At 44.9% G+C, this 19,841-nt stretch overlaps 1 protein-coding gene across 2 annotated transcripts in view; it reads right to left on the bottom strand.

Moving 5' to 3' along the window:
* NCEH1 (neutral cholesterol ester hydrolase 1) overlaps window positions 1-17,848 on the bottom strand; it is a 70,055-nt gene extending 52,207 nt beyond the window's left edge. For both annotated transcript variants that reach the window (XM_041003122.1, XM_041003123.1), the window contains exon 1: window positions 17,599-17,848. In XM_041003122.1, the coding sequence (XP_040859056.1) occupies window positions 17,599-17,736 (138 nt within the window). In that variant the 5' untranslated portion in view covers window positions 17,737-17,848. The remainder of the gene's footprint in view (window positions 1-17,598) is intronic.
* Window positions 17,849-19,841: the final 1,993 nt, after the last annotated feature.

Raw genomic sequence — 19,841 nt, 5'->3', positions numbered from 1 at the left:
TGTTGCTTATGAGTTCATGCCTGATAAAGTAGCAGGCAGCTTTGCTTAGGCTATTCCAGGGGGAAAAAAAATCAGCAATTCGTGGTCAAAGTAAGCAGTTTGCCTGGTTGAGCCTACCAATGCATGTAGTTTTTGAAAAGGGGGATATACAGGAATGACTCCTGTCAGGGTTATCACCAAACCCTCCGTACTGTACAAACTGTCCAGGGGCTTTTTGACCACTCATGCATTTACTTACTCAGCAAGTGTGTGTTTGTTTTGTGCCAGGTACTTTTAGCAAGTGGGTACACACTGGGGAATCCACAGAGCAGCCCTCTTCTAGCCAGGAAGGGAAGACAACATTACTTAGAAGTAACTGAAGAAAGCAGACAATTGCCTTTGGCAAGATGAAAGATCTGGAATAGACGGGTAGGAAAGAGCAGGATGGAGGAGGAGAGCAGGGAGGAAGCAGGCTGAAAGAAAAACTACATTGCATACTTAAAACAAGAGGTCAAGTTCCCTAACCATACGCCCGCCCCATGGTTGAACACACAAGTAGGTTTTGTATTAAATAAAGCACCATCATTGCCAACAACTGGAGTGTTTGTTTCAAACTTCTTTCAGAAGTAATACATGACAGGAACAATGAGCTGGACTGACTCAACGTTTGTGTTGAAACAAAAAACAACTGGAACAAAACAACAAAAAAAGTCAATTTCCATCGTATTATTTAGTTACCCAAATTGGAGTGATACTGTGCCGGATTTTGAGATCCCCAGAAAATCGAGTCTGAAGTTGGTGCTAAGGCATAAAGGCGGTTTATTCAGGTTAACCTAGGTCTCCCAGCCATCCTCACCCCCAGAACAGCAGGGCTGGGGCGGGGGTGGGGGTGGATGGAGAGGGGCAGAAAGAGAGCAAGGTTCAACAGCACAGGGTTCTTATTCATTTCAGGACAATTCCATATAATTAAACAGCCATGATTGGTCAGTTTTAACTGTTTACTTTCAAGAAGAGCAAGTTGGCAGGCTTCTATTGGTGGATTTGAAGCAAGCAACTTTCAAAAGGTACAAACTGATGAGCTATAGAGTAATGGGTCTTATCAAACACTTGGTACCTCCTTTCTGAGGAGTGCTCTGCCTACGTGACCTGCCAGGTGTCCTGTCAGGCCTGGAGTTCACACAGCCCCCAGCAAAGCAATTAAGGCAGAAATTACAAAAGCAGAAAACATCTAGGTTCTTCAACACCATGCAGATTTGTAAAAATGATATATATATTTTTAACAGATTTATTTATTTCTTTGAAAGGCAGAGTGACAGAGAGTACAGAAGAAAGACATCTTCCATCCACTAATCATTGCCCAAATGGCTGCAGTAGCTAGAGCTGGGCCAGGCTGATGCCAGACACCTGGAACTCCATCCAGGACTCCCACAGGGGTTGCAGCAACGCAAGGACTCTGCTCATCGCCTTTTTCTTCCTCAGGCCCATTAGCAGGGAGCTGGGTCAGAAGAGGAGCAGCTAGGACTTGAGCAGGTGCATGATACATGGGATACTGATGCTGCAGGCAGCAGGCTTAACTTGCTGTATGCCAAAATGCTAGCTGCAGAGATTTTTAGCAAGTCATTTCAACTTTATTTCACCAAACAGTACTTATGGTTAAAACAAATCACACACTGGTTGTATGCTTTCACGATTCTATTATTAGCTTACCAAAAATGACCACATCTAAGAGAACTAGATCTTAACAGTACAAGACAGGTTGATATCCCCAAGGTTCAGTTAGGAAAAGATTTCCTTCGAGTTCTCATTTCATTCTCCCAGGAACTTGTCAGAAGTAGCTCTCTGTGTGCGTCCCATCTCCACTGCAGACTTCTGAACCTGCTGCTTTCTCTTCCCAGGATGTCCCTGCTGTCTGATTGATCTTTTTGTCACCTTTTCAGACTCAGCCCAGCCAGTGTTACATCTGGCTTCTTCTGCCCATGTTCATCAAACATACAAGGAACTTTCTCCACTGGGAGGAAGTGTGTGTGTGTGTATGACACATTCTGGGTAACTGATCAGTGTCTGCTGAAAATACGCTGACACTTGGAAAAGGAATTGTGCATAGAGTTGTCATAGTTAGCACTGCACGTTCAAGTACAATTTTACTGTTAATAAAAGCACCCCAAAAGTAAACCCGGATCTTGACATGCTTACGAAAGCACAGGAACCAATCTGCACTGTAGCTACATTTCCCAGTAGAGAGAGCTTTCCCCGCTCTGTGTCATGTTGCACTGAGTTTACAGTGGTGTGTCCAATAACATGATGAACAAACATTCAGCTTGCACAAGAGGAGCTGTGTTGAGGTATGAGCAGGAGACATGATTTTCTTCTTCCCAGTAACTACTTACACACAACTGGATCCTGCAAGAGTCTTCACTCTAAATAGCATCAGAGCTGCCTTACCCAACGGCCTATAATGACATAATGTCTTCCCATCTCCATCCTCCTCCCAACGAGTCAATGCACTGGTCAGGGTGCCAATGGTCAAACATGCTCACAATGTGCTCCTCTTCTACAACCTTCTGCAGCCTCCCTTTAGATATGGTCTGACCAGGACAGTGACCACTCAAATTTCTAGAATGTCAACGATCTGTTAAGTATGCTGCATGATTGTCTTGGTTCTCAAGGGGGTACAGAACCTAAAAACACTACCTGTGGTTGTCAGCCCCTCTATGAAACCCACAAGCAGACTTAAACAGGAAGAGGATGTGTCAAGGGCAGGAGAGAGCTACTGAGAAGTCAGTCAACGGCCAATAGCATCCAAATGTGTTTAGAGAAGTTTTAGAGCATTTATTCTATGGTTTGCGCCAAAATGTGCTTTTGCAGAGACAGAAAACTTAGTGTCAACATGTTTAGAGCAATTGAAAATCACTACCAACAGATTCTTTCTGTAGACCTAAAACCATCAAGGGCACAGCTTCACTTAATCAAGTAAAAGCAGGCCATTTTTGTTTGGCTCTGTGAGCAATCTGACTGACAAGTCATTGGTTTGGGTTAGGAGCTGCTTCTGCAGCTTCTGGTACATACAGTATTGTATAAAACGATAACCTACTATCCTTGGCAAAAGTACAATACGTGTATTTTTTCAATAAAAAATGCCCTTCTTTTTCATTTTGTCTGAAAGGTGGACATACATGGAGAGATCTTCCATCTGCTGGCTCACTCCTCAAATCCCCACCACATCAAGGTTCAGGTAAGGCCGCAGCCAGGTCCTGGGTCATCCATGTGGGAGGCCTGCTCCCTGGGCGTGCAATAGCAGGATGCCAGGCATCGGGGGCAGTGTGATGGCTCAATGGCTAAATCCTCACCTTGCAAGCACCAGGATCCCAAATGGGCGCCAGTTCACGTCCTGGCTGCTCCACTTCCCATTCAGCTCCCTGCTTATGGCTTAGTAAGGGAGTGGAGGCTGACCTAAGTCCTTAGATCCCTTTACCTGTGTGGGAGACCTGGAGGAAGCTGCTGACTCCTGCCATCAGATCGGCTCAACTCCAGTTGTTGCGGCCATTTGGCGAGTGAACCAGTAAATAGAAGATCTTTCTCTCTGCCTCTCTTTCTCCCTTTACATCTGCCTTTCCAATAAAATATGTCTATCTATCTATATATATATATTTAAAAGGAGTCAAGAATGTAAAAATATGTTTCCACATAAATGAACCAAGCAACATAAATTTAAAGGTAGATATTCGGAAATTTAATGAGAGTTTCTTTACTTTTATTTCTGAATATACGTGTGTGTGTACACATGCATATACATGGTTGCACTGTATAGTACATTAGTAATGTCACCTCAAGTTCTAATCACAATTTATAAAACCTATTTTGACTATCTCCTACCAGAAATAATAGCTCAGTGTCAACACTGTCACAGTGAAAGCCTGACTTCTGGCAGCCACCTTTGAAATCATGCCCACAGACAGGCTCTGGGTGGAGACACTGCAGGCTCCATCAGGGGCATGGCTAACGGCCCACTTGGGTCCTCCTTTTCTTGGTACCTCCTCAGTGCAAGGTCAGTGTCCTCTGGCAGTGCGCTTTCTGGGTTTCACAGCATTTCCTGGTTTCCTCTGTGTTCCCTTGCTGTTTCACCTCCTTTGTTGGCCTTAGTTCCTCCTGACAACTCTGACATTCAACACTGCTTCCACATGGGTTTTCACATATTTCCCAAGATCACTGACTTGCCATGTTCACCCAACAACTTCCACACTTGCTGGCACTGGATTCTAGCTCTGGGCAAGTTTTGTGAGCTCTTTTAACTTGGGAGTTGCTCTACGTCAGTGCCTAGCACATAATTGCCCAGTTAATACACAATACAGTCTGTGGTGAACTTCACTATTATGGTAGTTAATGGAAGACATGCTTTTAACAATTGCAGAAGTCCAAGTAGGCTCTTCTTACACACACACACACACACACACACACACACACACACACACACACACACACACCAGATCTCTGGGCTGCAAAGACAGCAGTCATCTGAGACAATCTTGAGTCCTTTGTTGGAGAAAAGATCAACCCTCATGCATTTAAGACTTCTTCACCACCTTCACACAGAAGTCAAGCAAACCACTTTTAATTTTTGTAACAAAATGTCCCATCACTAATTTCACTTCAAACGTCTGAGGTCTAATTTCACTTTTCAGGTAACACCAAAAATTCTAAACCAAATTGACAGGTTGGCAAAGCCCTGTGGCAGTTTTTGATACGACACAGTGATTGTCAAGGAGACATGTAATTTCTCCAGCTTCCACAGCATTAAACGCGTACAGATGACATAGATTAGAATCCTGGTTCTACCACTTACTACCTATGTGACTTGGGCAGCTATTCAGCTCACCCTCTGTGTCTCAATCTTTTCCTTTATAAAGTCAGAATCACAATAGTACTTGTTACCTCTCAGGGATTTATGAAGATGGGTGAATTTAGGAAAAGCATAGAACAATCACATTCATTCATTCCAACAAGCTTTGGTTATTATCTCCACCCTCACAGATAAGGAAACCTACACTTACAGAGGTCAAATAACTTGTTCAACTGGTCACACAGCTGGAAGTACTAAAGCCCCATTTATTTTAGAAATTTATTTTATTTATTAGAAAGGCAGAGTTACAGAGAGAGAAAGAAGAGAAAGCCTGCATGCTTTCATTTACCGGTTCACTCCAACTGCCCACTCCAAATGGCTGAAGCCAGGAACTTCATCCGAGTCTCCCACATAAGTATAGGAGCCATAGGACTCGGGCTACCCTCCGCAGCTTTTCCAGGTGTTATCAGCAGGGAACTGAATTGGAAGTGAAGCAGCCAGGACTTGAAATAGTACCCATATGGGATGCCTGCACTGTAGGCAGTGGCTTATTAACCTGTTTGTTGCACAACACCTGCCGATAAAGTTGGAATTTATACTTTATCACCATAACCAATGGCAGTCCTTGTTAATAAGTTCTACTCCTATATAGAAAGCCACAAACTGAACAGTAGTAATATGTTAACAGTAACAATGAAAATGGTGTCGTGATGTCGTGGTACAGCAGGTGAAGCAGACACCTGTGACTCTGGCATCCTATTTCAGCACTGGTTTGAGTCCACTGGCTTGCACCACTTCTGATCCAGATCCCTGTTAATACACCTGGGAAGGCAGTAGAGGATGATTCAAGGAGTCGAGTCCCTGCCATCTGTGTGGGACACCTGGGTGGAGTTCTAAACTTCTGACTTCTACCTGGCCCAACCCAGGCAAACGTGGCCATTTGGCCAAGTAGGTGGAAGATTTCTCTGTCTTTTCTTCCCTCTATGTAACTCTTCCTTTCAAATAAGCAGATCTAAAAATGGTGAAATAAAAGAATAAAAGGCAATATATTTAAGTACTGTAGATAACTGCTAAAAAATTAGGTATGGGCTGAATGTTCCCATGTGCCAGATATTGCTCCAGATTGCTTTATGTATTACCTAATGTTTGATGAAGAGGACAGAATGGCAAGGAAACTGCATGCATGCACATGATTGCTTGAACTATTAATAATAAATGGATGGACTAGGTATTATAACCATTTTGCTGCATCAGGAAACAAATTCCCAGGTTAAATTATCGGTTCAAAGTCACACAGCTGGAATAGTTCAGTCTCCTTGATCTCATGTTCCACGCTCTTAATGGGAACATTCCACCAAATTTGCTAATATTCCATCAGCTTCATGAAGTATTTTGTGAAACAGGAGACCTATAATCAACTGAATTTGAGATTTGACAAAAATTCTCTGAATAGGAGCGTAGTAGGAATTCTAGAATGTTTTAGATAAGGAGGAAATTCTAATTACCTTACTAAACTCAGTAGTTCTCGAAATTATTCAATGAGAGAATCCTTTGCAATGTGTACCGTATTATATCATTAAAGCAAATAAAGACACTGTTAGTATGAGGTGGTCCCTGCACCTGGAGCTCCTAAGCATACCAAAACTCAATTCAGCACAAATAGCAAAATGAATCTGAAGTGGAAGCAATAAAAAACCACTAACTGTCCCTAACGGAAAACTTTCCACTTGACCACAGCCATGTAAGGCTTACATCTAGCTGTCACCAGCTAAGAATTCTCTCCAGTCAGGTTGATCTGCAACAGCTCACTGTCCATGCAGCAGGGTAGAGCTCTCGAAGCCTCCTCCAGTTCTGAGTGCTGCCTGATGCATCATGTGGTCTTTTTACTTAAATGAACTCTATAACATTTATTTTGGCTTTCATCCATATTATGATCTTTCAGAATTAGAATGTGTACATACATGATATGAACAATCTGTTGGTATGATGCATTCCTAATATGACTCACAGGAAGAGAACAAATGAGTTCCGGGGTGGGGGCAGGTGGGCGGGGAGGGAAGGACACAAAGAATCTGACAAAAGACTGCTGGCTCTGGCTGAACGGGCTCTGCATGCAGTAGAGCTGGCTCACAACCGGCTCTGCTAGCAGGTGCGTTGTCAGCTTCACTCTACCAGAGCCTCTATTTCCTTTGTGTAAAAGCAAGACATCCATCCTACTGTTTTCCTGGGTAGTTGTGGTAGGTGGATACATATTATGCAGAGACCTGCCAGCACTCTGATCCCATTAAAAACAGAATTGATTTGCACTGCCACGAAAGCCAAGGAAGCATGGGTTACTGTGGCTCCTGCTTCTCAAGAGAAAGAAGAACTGTGCTGGGCGATGGAAGCGACTGAAACCCGGTGGGGCAAAATGATCCTAACTTAGAACTAACGTGCAAACCAAGACAGCAAGGCAAACAACTGCACTTTCCAAAAGTACACCAAGAAGTTCAAAGACAACTCATGGGACTGGCACTGTGGTATAGTGGGCTAAATTACCACCTGCCATGCTGGCATCCCATGTCAGAGCACTGGCTCAAGTTCTGGCTGTTCCACTTCTGATCCAGCCTGCTGTTGATGTGTCTTTAAAGGCAGTGGGAAATGGCTCAATTGCTTAGGACTTATTGTAGACCTGGCTGGAGTTCCAGGCTCCTAGCATTGGGGTGACCCACTCCTGGCTTATTGAGACTCTCTGGGGAGTGAATCAGTTGAGTGGAAGATCAAAATTTAAAAAGATACAAAATTTAAAAAGAGAGAGCAAAGCAATTCAGTCTCAGGGCAAGGACAGTATTATTGGACAGGCAGCTTAGAAGGCAGTTTGTTACATAGTTTCTCATGGGATATTCTCTGGTAGCCTATTCAAAAGGAAAGGAAAGAGAATGGCATCAGATGAATGTGCAAATATGCCAGTCATTGTTTAAGAAGAAGGCTTTTGATTCTAAATGATACTTAGCTGCAAACAGGTCCTTAATTCATTCCAAATTCCAAAACAAGCATAAGTCTGTACAAAAGCATTATGAGGAAGCCGGAAAAAAAAAAAAAAAAAAACCAGTGAGGCCTGTAAAAAACTAGAAGTTACCAAGGGCAACAAGAAGCCATCTGTGGCTTCGTTCCAGGAGAGAAGCACGTGGGAGCACTAGGCCTGCCCCTGGAGACGGATGGAGCCACACAGACACCACAGCAAGCACAGCCACGATTCCTGTTCCCTTTCTATCTTCTTTATCATGAATGATCTCCAAACAAAACAAAAAAAATACATCAATCATAAACGAAAAGAGAGACATTATAATCAGTGCGGAATCCTATGATTACATAGTGGGAATCTTTAAATAAACACCAAGAAAATAGAAAAATTTGGACTCCCACCTCAAAACACACACATATGAAGTGAAAATAGATCATATATCTAAAATTAAGCCCTGGAAACATACTTCTTGAATGAAAATAGAGACCCAAAGCTGGATGGACTTGGGGGAAGTAGTTACTATTTTGATATGGGATTCAAGAAAAAGCAGGGGCCTGCCCGGTGCAACAGAAGACTAATCCTTCATCCCGTGGCATCAACATCCTCAATGGGAGACAGTTTCTGTGGCAGCTGCCCCATTTCTGATCTGGCTCACTGTTTGTGTCCTGGGAAAGCAACGGAAGATGAAGGCTCAAGTCCTTGGGACCCTGCACCCACGTGGGAGACCCAGCAGAAACTCCTGGCACTAGTTTCAAATTTACTCAGCTCTGGCCATTTTAGGAAGTGATCCAGTGGATAGAAGATCTCTCTATATCTCGCTTTTCAGATAAAAAATAAAATAATTTCTTTCTATAAAAAAGCAAAACCAAATAGTGAGAAAACAGACAAAACAGACATTAAAATCGGATGGCCTTGTGTGAATGGGATTTGAACCCATGCCTCAAGAGGGGGCAGAGACTCGTACACAGTGCCTTAGATCTCCCTAAAAGCAGTAAAACTTTAAGAAAAAAAGAAAAGAAAGAAATAAGGAAGTCAGGAGGAAAGAAATGGGATATTACTAAACTCCTAAAACTGTATTGTGAAATATGTGAAAGGTATTCACTTTAAATGAAGAATTTTTAAAGTATATAATGAAAAAAAGTTTTAAACATTCCATTCCCTTAAAAACATTAAAAAAGAAAAGAAGAAACATAATGGCCATAAAAGAAATGCAAAAGGCTAGCGGAGGGTAGAGAGATAAAGGAATGCTGTTTGTTGCTTGGGGGAGGGGATGCCAAAGTCTCTACCAAAGATGATGTTTGAGTTGCCACTGGAAGACCCGAGGAAGGTTGGCCAAAGTCAAAGGGCAGGAGGACAGGCAAGGTGGAGGGGACAAGAATGAAGTATCAGACATGGTGGGGTTGGGGTCAGCACAGGGTGCCGGGCAAAGAACTGAATATTTCTTTCTGCAGAGAAAATCAAGTCAAGGTGGGGATGACAGAGTGGCTCCTGGAGCGCTAGCTCAGATCAGGACACTCCCGACTCAGGCCCAGGGAGCCTTTGACAACTCTGACTTGATTGTGCTGAAAGCCTGCTGCTAAAATAATGCAGCCTGGGCAACTACGCAGGTTAGTCTGGGAATAATTCTGGTCCTAAAAGCAAGAATAAAGGAAAGAAGGAAGGGAAGAAGGAAAGGAGGGAGGGAGGAAAGGAAAGGAAGAAAAGGAAAAGCGGGGAGGTACGACATTGTGGTGCAGTGAGTTAAGCTGCCCCGATGAGGTCAGCAGCCTATATGAGCACCAACTGGGGTCTCGACTACTCCGGTTCTCATCCCTGCTAATGTGCCTGGGGACCCATGCAAGGCATCCATATGGCATTTCAGACTCCTGACTTGGGCCTGGCCCAGTCCCGGCTGTTGGCTGTTGTGTCTATTTGGAAGTGAATCAACAGACAGAAGATCTCTCCATGTGTGTCTGTGTATCTGCCTTTCAAAAAAAATAATATCTAAATATAGAAGAAGGAAAGTAGCTGTTCTTCTGGAAAGCTGATTAAGAGTGTCTCCTGTCATTCTCAACAATGTCCTGGTTTGGATAACAAATGATTTAACTACTACTTATATATAATGTGGCATCTTGTGTTTAATAGCAGTAATTATGGCAACAGCATGCACTTCTAACAAGAAAAATCTGTAGAGAGGGGAGCTCCCCAATAGGCATACAATCAATGGATTGCAGGTAGGGCACCCCAGATACTGAGGTGTTACACAGGCAGAAACTTCACATTTTAATAACTTTTCAAAAATTATCAGCATTTGCACTGTGATCACTTGCATAATTCTCTTCATAAACCTTGTGGGTCTATCATTCAAGTCCATACAGTTTCTTTCCAAATTAAATCCCATACCTTCCTAGTATACTGTAGAAATTGAATCCTCCCTTTGACATGAAAAAGGCTGAGAAGGACTGACTCAGAGTAACTGTGAAAACTCAGAAAAGGTCAAGGGACTTAGAAGCATTTTCCCAGCAACGCCCAGCAGCGAGCACATGCAAAGAAAAGCCCAGAAATTTTCACCCCAGTCCCTGCTTCACCAAGAAAACTCATCATGGGATCCTGAGGATGCCACCAATCTGTCCTCACCCTTAAGTCTCCTCAGCTAACAAATGGAAATAGCAATGCCCACCAGTTATTTACTATGAAATTCATTGAGATAAGTGAAACCATTCACAAACACTAAAGGGCTATGTAAACGTATGGTACAGTAAATGCTGGCCTCATTTTTCTTTAGGTTGCCCTCTTCTTCCTGCCAACTTGTGCCCCAGGGGTTCCCTGCGTCCACTGCTTTCCCCACTGCCCCTTTGCCATCCACAACCAGACCCCATTGCCAGCCCAGCCCTCTGCATCCTGCTCTCTGGATCTCACGTGTAATAGGAGCCACTTTTCACTTCTTTAAATCTGGGTCTTTTCACGGCTCCTGAGACTGCCCTTCAACACTGGCAGATCACATGGCTTCCCCACTACAGATGTTCCCACGGCTCCTTCCTTACCATAGAGCCCTCCATTACTGGATCAGTGCTTTCTTTCTACCTTTCTCTTCAACCTTTGAACTTTAAACTCCAGCCAGTCTAAACTACTTTTATTTCCCAACTCTGCCAGCCTGTTCTATTAGAACCATCACAAATACAAAATACACGTTATGAAAAAACTGGGAATGGGTTTCAAACATTTTTTGCACCAAAATAAACTTTTCTGTTAAATGTATGCATTTATGTACTTGGTATAATGGCTCAGCATGCACTGGAATCTCATATGCCCCAGCTGCTCCACTTCCCATCCAGCTCCCTGCTTGTGGCTTGGGAAAGCAGCCAAGGATGGCCCAAGGCTTTGGGACCCTGCACCCATATGAGAGACTCGGAAGAAGCTCCTGGCTTCAGATTGGCTCAGCTCCAGCCATGCGGCCCCTTGGGAAGATAATCAGCAGACAGAAGATCTTTCTCTCTGTATTTCCTCCTCTCTGTAAATCTGCATTTCCAATAAATATAAAGAAATCTTTTTAAAAAATCTATTTATTCTGAGGGATAGATAGATATTTATGATAGAGGGAGAGACAGAGAAAGATCTTCCATCTGCTGCCTCACAACCTAAATGGCTACAATGGCCAAGGCTAGGTCAGGCCAAAGCAGGAGCCCCTGCCATCCTCTCTTGGAGTACTTGAGCCAACTTCCACTGTTTTGCCTGCCACTTTCGTAGGGAAGTGGTTAGGAAACTGGGCAGCCTTTACTCCAAGTAGTACTTACATGGCTGGCATCACAGGTGGCAGCTTAATGTGCAGTACCACAACACAAGCGCCTCCATGAACATTTTTGCTGCTGTCTCTTTCAGCACATCCCTTAACATCTTTCTCCCGCCTAGCCTCTTGTACTTGGCTGGTTCCTACTGAAAGGCAATCTAGCACACTGATTAAACTCTGACACTTAGACAGATTGGAATTGAATAGAGGCTCCAGTTCTTACAAGCTTTCATTTACATTGCAATTCTCTCCTTTGTCACATAAGAAAGATAAAAAACTGTGTCAAGGGCTTTGGCACAGGGCTGACGTCATCACCTGGAATGCCTGCATTTCATATCAGTGTGGTTGGGTTTAAACCCTGGCTCTGCTTCAAATTCCAGCTTCCTACAGATTACATCCCAGAAGGCAGCAAGTGATGGTGTGGGCTCCCAATCTCATGAGAGCCTTGGATTAAGCTCCTGGCCGCTGGCCTCAGCCTGGGCCAACGCTAGCTGTAATGGAGAGTGACCCAGCAGATGAAAGATATCTCTTTCTCTGTCTGTCTCTGTGTGTGTGCTCTAAAAAAGACACATGTGCCTGACGGTATTAAAGTAGGGACTTAATGAATGCAGGCCAGGTAAAGCATAACATCCGACAAAGCAAATGCCATGACATGTTCCACAGGTGTTGCTTTTACTGTAAACATTCAACTATGATAACTCAGATCAGACACCAGTGTGAAGCAAGTATTCTCCAGTGTACAGTCTACTTTAGCTGTCCTTTTCCTAGCTCTTACAGCATTGCATAAATGCCCGTCTCCTAACCTGACTTCCATCAATCATGAGCACAGTGTGTCACTGTTGGAGGCTTATCTCCTCTTACTCAAATGGAAGCTTGTCACATTACCCGTTTATTCAGTTCTCTTTTATCAGCTTCCTGCATCTGGATCTGTCAATATTTAATGAACAGGTGATGACTTCCGGATGGTAGGGTTTTAATTTTATTTTGGAAACACTGAAAGATAGATTGTTAAAATTTTACAATGTGACATCCTGGATTAGGCATGGAAGAGGGCCAGGTTCGTCACTTGAAAATTCAATTACCTTTTCTCATTGCTGGTAGCATAAAATGAAGGAGAAAATAAATTATACCTCCCACATTGTTTCATTAGGAAGTAAAGGCCAGTAACTGCTAGTTAAAAAGAAGTGGCAACAGATGTTTAGCATCACAATTAAGGTATCACTTAGGATGTTCAAGTACCAGCTCTGCTCCAGATTCTAGCTTCCTACTAACGTGCAATCTGGGGAGCAGCAGATGTGGGATACCTTGACTGATTGCCTGGCTCTGGCTTCTGACTAACCCAGCCCTCACCGTTGTGGACATTTGGCTGCTAAACTAGCAGACTGCAGATTTCTCTCCTTCTGTTTCTCTCTTCCCCTTCTCTCCCTTTCAGATAAATAAAAATAAAAGTGATTGTTCACAGAAAGATTTGAGTGATCAACTGCACTTTGACACTTCACAGAAATGCCTTCATAACAAGCTCAGGATGTCAGAAATAGAGGTGCACTAAGATAAAATCATAATGATGGTATGTCTTTGCTCAGGGTATGTCTTTGTAGGGGAAAAAAAAAGAAAACTGTAAGTTAGACAACAGTCTCATGCACTTGGCACTTGAATCAAACTGACCTTAATGCTTCGTAGTTGCTGTCTGCCGTGATTGACAGACTTCTCCCCTCATCAAAACAACTGCTGATTAAGCACTGACCCTGAAGTTACTCTTTAAGCTGTGTGCTGCCTTGCTTTTAAGGAAAATCCCATCAATTCAGCCAACATGTATTTGTGGTTGGCAAAATTTTTAACTTCCATGAAGAAGTACACATCATCAAAAGTCTGGCAGGGTTAGAGAATACTTATTCATTTTAATACAGCTAATTTTGCCCGACACTTAGTAAATATTCCAGTTCAAAGCTATTATGAAAAAGCTTAGTACGCTGGTGTTCCACAGGGTTCCCAGCTGAGCTGTCACTTAAACCACACCCACACCGCTCAAAAGCACCTCATGCACAAAAATTCAGCTGAGTTCACATTAAATCCCAACAAGCCTGGGGACGTGTAATAGGATGAAAAACCTTGTCCAACTACTCTAAAAGCACTGTCTTCCACACACAATAGGGGAACCTTCTGCACAAAAGCCAGTGGTAACAACCACTCCTTAACCTTAAGTCACTGAAAAGATTAGAGTGGAAGCACTGGCAAGTCAGGAAAAAAGTCAAGGCAAAACAAGTCAGACACCTGCCCTAAACTCCCTAGACACCATGATTACCTGTGAGTGACTATGTCTCTATCAACCCTTCACTCATACACGGTTCCTTCTTCCCATGGCTTTTGTAACTGGCAGCTCTTCTGTGTCACCTTCTGTGACACCTTTTCTGGTTTGAAAAGCAGAGGCAGACAGCTCCCATCTGCCGATTCACTGTGGAAAGGCTAGGGGTGGGTGAGAACCAAGAGTGTGGGTTTGGATCACTTGAGGCATCACTGCTGCTCCCCAGGGTTTGCACTGGCATCATGAGCCACAGCCAGGAACCCAGCACGGGCCCTGGAATGTGGGATGCAGGCAGCTAACGATCAAGGCTAAACACCTGTTCTGCAGCCTAGCTTTTTTTTGTTTTTGTTATTATAGTTGTGCATTAACATGTCTTCTGCATCCCACTAGATTATGGTTTCTTTTAGGTCCTTTTAGAGTCTTCCCCAAACACTCATAAAGTCTGCTTTAAGTCTAAGCAATCAAGCATGAACACTGTGACAACCATACCTACAATCAGTAATTGACTTCCAGAGAAAATTTAACTAATAAAATATATATCACATTGGTATGCAAAGGCAGATTAATTGCACTTTAGCAGGAGGAAACTTATTCTTGGGCACACACACAAAGTTTCTCCTGATTACATGCTTATTGGGAAATACACAGATATTAAAATCAAAGATCCAAGATTCCTTGTGACCTGGCGGCAGATCGCAATGAAGAGGCCAGTGAATGAGGCCTCACGTTTCCCATAAATGACAGCACTGTGGGATGAGCAAACAACGCTTTCAATCCTGTAAAATGTTCCCTTCGGTGCAGCCACAGCTTTACCTAGAGCACTTACAAGAAACTCCCTCCACAGGGATTCCCGAGTCTAAAGCTGCTGATGGCTGTTGCCAAACTGCCCTCAAACGGCAGTAGTTCTGAGGTTCAAGTCCTCAGCAATGTACACTTCGTAGTGCCACCAGCTGCTGCCCTGGGATTGTCCTTCTGTTTGTTTGCTTGATCCTTGCTGCTTGAAAACAATCTTCAACGTCCACGTCTCCTTGTGTCCCTCTAGTCTCCTGCTATCCAGTCTTATCTAAAGCAATCCTCTCTCCCTTCTCGGCCCTTCTTCCATCTGTGCCTGCCCACAGCTCCAGTCTGAGGCTGTCTGGCTGCAGTGCAGACATTCTGCCCAGCTCCTCTTTCATCCCTCTTAGACTCTTACAGCCACAGAAGCAACGGACTAATCTCAGAAACTAATCCCCACTGATGCAAAGGGGCCGGTTCCCAGGAACGTGTATGCAATATAACCTGGGCAATTTAAGCAGAATACATTATCCACAACAACAATGCATTCTGTTCTGAACCATCAGTGGTGCCCAGGTTTTGCTGCAATTGAAAATCAGCCACGGGAGATTTCCTAAAAGCACTGCTAAAAATACTCATGTCCCAGGGATCTGGAGTAAGTTTGATACAAAGTATGACCCAGGCATCAGGATTTTGATGAACACTTCCTAGGAGTTTCCTACGAGGCTGCTGTGTTTGAGACACATTACAGATGCTAAAAGCCTTCCTCTCAGGTAATACTAGGAAAAAAAAAATGGAGAGGGGGCAATGGACATAATCCTGATAATCTGACTCTGCACCAGACAGAGGAGATAAGGAGGGTTAGCGGAGGCATTTGCCAAGGACAGCACAATCAATTAGCATTCACACTGCTTGAAGCAGGCAGGTGCTGCTGTGCTAGGAAGTGGGCCAACACTTAATCTCTGATAGCTTCAGTTGCTTTTGTAAATGAACCGGTCGATGTAGACTACAATAATTAGGGCACAATACTTCAACGATACAAATTGTATTTCATTTAGTGTGTTGTTTCCACAAAATTGGGTGGTTCTACAGATTCCCCTCCACCACCCCCCATCCCTAGCCCACAGGGACTCTTGGGAACAACTTTCAGAATAAGAACATTGAACTACATCACTAAATGTCACAACAATCTCCCCAGGGAGTTTGTCCCCTTCCACAGGGAAGACTTGGGAACAGGAGAAGTGCTAACATGTATGCCTGCCTAGACTATGTTTTCATCTGTTTGAATGATCTTATTGGCCTTTGAGATGTTTTTCAGTTCAGAAGAGGTGGTGAGAGCCTATTCCCGAGCCACTGTTACGTAGGGACACCTGTTCCCTCACCTACCCTCTGACCATCCACATATATGCAACCACCACACATGGCTACCTATATTTTCTGCATAAAAATAAGTTTATCTTCTAATTCCATTTCCCTACAGACTCACTGAAGCACCCTGATACTGTGCAAGGCCCTCCCCATGCACCTGCTCAAACATTATTGTTGCCTATAATCTGTGCAGGGTGATGGTTCTTCCCACTTACATAATGCCTGGGGTGGGGGAGAAAGGGAAGGCAGAACCTCCTGTGTTAAGGCTTCCTGGGTACCAGATCTGTAGAAGGGACCAGCCATCGTCCCACCATTGTTGTCAAGAGCATAGCAAGCTGGAGGCAAGAAGGACATCTGCTGCTTCACACACTTGTCCTCGGAGAGAAAAAGTAACCTTGGAAGCGGAGAAGGTGGATGGATTTAGAAAAAAACAAATCCAGATTGCAAACATGCCACAATATCCTAGATTGGGGTCTCGCGGCACCGCGAAGGCAGCCTCCACACTGTGGAATCTTACACAGAGCGTGAGTGGACAGGGACAATGAATAGTCACCCTCTACGCAAATCATGATGTTTCTTCCGTTCTCTAGCCGTCATTCTTCAAAGAAGGACTTCACAAAAATAACCCGGGATGAAAGCCCAAGGTTGAGGGGAAGGGGGAGAGAAAGTGGCTTTGGAAGGAGGTTATTGAGTTTTCTGATAGAGCATACCGCTCAGAAATACTTGTACAATTAAGCCTGGGCCCTGGCTGCAGAGTGTAATTTACATTTGAGATTCTCTGACATTCAAAATCATGCCTTATGCAGTGGAATAAGCTTGCAACAGTTACAGTGTCTGGTCTCTGGAGGGAGGCACACACCGCGATACAAAACAGGGAAACGAGATCCTTCCAGGTTAAGGTTCAGGTAGAGGTTATCTCCTTGCCAGCCAAGGACAGAAAAAAAAAAAAGTAGGTGCTGCAGGGCAGACCAAGAGCACACATCCAGCGAAGTAGGGCGGCAGTTACTGCCACGTTTCTTGCCATCCTAGCCTCCCGGCCTCCTTTCTGGGTTGGGAGCAGAGGTGCCACGCGTGAACTGCACGACCCACGAGGACCCTCTGGAGCCCAATAGAGTCCTGCCTGCTGCCCCCGCGAGAAGCAGTCCAGGGCCGTGGGGGCCGGCCCGCCCGCGCCCCGTCTGCTTCTAAGTGGCTGTTTTCCCCGGAATCAGGCTCTAAACACGGTTTAACTCACTCTCTGCCGGCCCCTACCGGAGAACGAAAACGAGGGGAAGGCTTAAAGATGGATTCGTTTTAGACGTTGCAAACCAAGGAAGAGGGGGGGCTGCTTAGGAGGAAGGTTAACCTAGAACTTCACTTTCCCAATCACTATTGCCGGCGCCACACATATCCAGCCCGCGGCCAGCAATTTCTCCTGTACATTCCCAGTAGAACCACCTGAGAATGCGCCCACCTCGCCGCGCGCTCGGGAAACCTGCGTCCCCCGCGGATCGAGGTCGGAAGGCTGTTCCCCTTGGAATACCTCCCGAGAGGACCAGGAGCGAAGCAGCGCCCGGCTGCGTCCTCACCACTTGCTGTGCGCCTCGAAAAGTCGCGTCCAGCAGCATCAGCTTCCAGGGGTCGGACACGGCGCCGGGCAACGGGATGTAGACGTAGTAGGCGGCCAGGGCCACCAGCGCGGCGAGCAGCACGCAGGACGACCTCATCCTCCCCGGACTCGGCAGGCCCGCAGGTCCACCAGGGGGAAGGGGTGACGCCACCGAGCACCTTCGGCAAGTTTCTGCCAGCGGCAAGCGGCTCCTTGGCTTGTTTCTTATATGCCCAGGAGCCAATCGCGGACTGCGTCGGGAGGAAGTCGGAGAGCTGACGTGCCCCTAGCGCCAGTCCTTGCCAAGTGTTGCAGGCGCCCAGGCTGAAGCGGGCGCTGGCGCGGTGCGTGGTGCAGCGGGCCCTGCAGGACAGCGGCCTGCATTGCACGCCAGGTGGACGGAGAGCTTCCTCACTGATGCTGTCAGACAGCAGACTCGAATTGTTCCGTTGGGGTGAGGCTCTGTTCAGGGCACATGGATCATTTGGCACAAAGCGGTGATGGTCTTGAGAGAGATTAAAACCCCTCTCTTCCAGAGCCAGATTTGTCCTGTGGTGTAAATTCCAGCTGAGAGGCCATGAAAGAAATCCCTGTTGCTCCAGTAGTGCACTGAGCACTCAGGCCGGTTTCTAAATCCTTTTCTCCTGTGGCAGGAAGCGCAGCCCTTTTCCACAGCTCCTTGGAGAGGCGGGTTCCGGGGCGGGAGGGCGGGGGTAGAGGGGAACAGGCAGGTGCGTTAGGAGAGAAGCCTGCTGTGCCAGAAGAAGGAAGCACTCAGAAAGTTATGGAACCGGTGGGAGCTTGAAGGATCTCCTCAGGGCTAAAGCTGGGGGTAATTTTAGCATCAAAACAAGCTATTTTAACAAGTTACAAACAACCAAAGTCCAGGATTCCAATCCAAATGATTAAATAAATGGACAAACAGGGACGGATCTCTCCACGGTGGAAAGTCAACTGTGAGTCACAGAAAATTCTAACTGCATGCTAGAACTAGAGGGTGAAGGTTTGACATTGGATTTTAATTTCACATCAGACAACCTCTACCCTACTCAGCATTACAAAGTGAAAAATCTTCTATCTTCTGTTTCACACGTATAAGCAACCACATGTGCTGGGCCTGAGCCAGCTGGAGCCGGGAGGCTGAAACACTGGGGTCTTGAATGGCAGTAGCCCAGGCCCTCGGGTCATCTTTCTCTCCTTCCTGGGCACATTATCAGTGAGCTAGGTTAGAAACAATGCTGTGGGGACTGGAGCTGGCATTCTGATCAGAGATGCCAGCACCGCAAGCAGCAGCTTAAACCACCGAAACTGGACACCAGCTGTAATAATTTCAATTTAACCCACAGAAGTGAAATAAGCAAAAAGTCAGAACTGGTGTTGGGATGGCTAGGAGAAAGCTCGCTTCCTGTTCTAAGTTAGAGAAAGGCATTTTTTTACACTTGATCTTAGCCAAATGGCCAAGAAGTGATAAAGGCATTTTTTTTTTATGAAGGACAAATACCAATGATGTTTCTAGTTTAAATTTGAGAAGATGCGTATTTGTGTGTGATTGTCATGTAATTAAAAGCTGATCTTTATGGGTAATTAGAAACAATGTCAGAGATTACAATTTGGGCAAAATTACTTGCTTTCAGTTAATGTGCAAAATAATTGGACATTTCACCTTATAGGCTTAAAAGTTTCCTCCTGGATTTTTAAAAATAAATTTATTTATTTTTATGGGAAAAACAGGTATACAGACAGGAGGAGAGACAGAGAGAAAGATCTTCCATCCACTGGTTCACTCCCCAAGTGACTGCAATGGCCAGAGCTGAGCCATCTAAAGCCAAGAGCCAGGAGCTTCTTCCAGGTCTCCCACGCGGGGGCAGGATCCCAAGGCTTTGGGTTATCTTCAGCTGCTTTTCCAGGTCACAAGTAGGGAGCTGGATGGAAAATTGAACATCCAGGACACGAACTGGCACCTATATAGGTCTAGGAACCTGTAAAGTGGGGATTTAACCACTAGGCTATCACACAGGGCCCTCTCCTGGATTTTGATTACACATTTCGAAGAGCATACATGTTAGAACTAATGCCAAAAAACAAACCAAAGCAAGCCAAACAACACCCAAACTCATAAACCTAGAACCAGCCTTCTCTCTTCAGTCAGCAGCACCAAGCTCAGTTTTATAGAGGACCAGCGCAACTTTATGTCATGATTGCATTCCTCTGGTTTGCCAGTAG

The sequence above is a fragment of the Ochotona curzoniae genome, unplaced genomic scaffold, assembly GCF_017591425.1.
Source record: "Ochotona curzoniae isolate NIBS_2020 unplaced genomic scaffold, NIBS_Ocur_1.0 scaffold_2587, whole genome shotgun sequence".
Taxonomy (NCBI): domain Eukaryota; kingdom Metazoa; phylum Chordata; class Mammalia; order Lagomorpha; family Ochotonidae; genus Ochotona; species Ochotona curzoniae.
The sequence above is the reverse complement of the archived record's forward strand: the minus strand, read 5'-3'. Positions and strand labels throughout refer to the sequence as shown.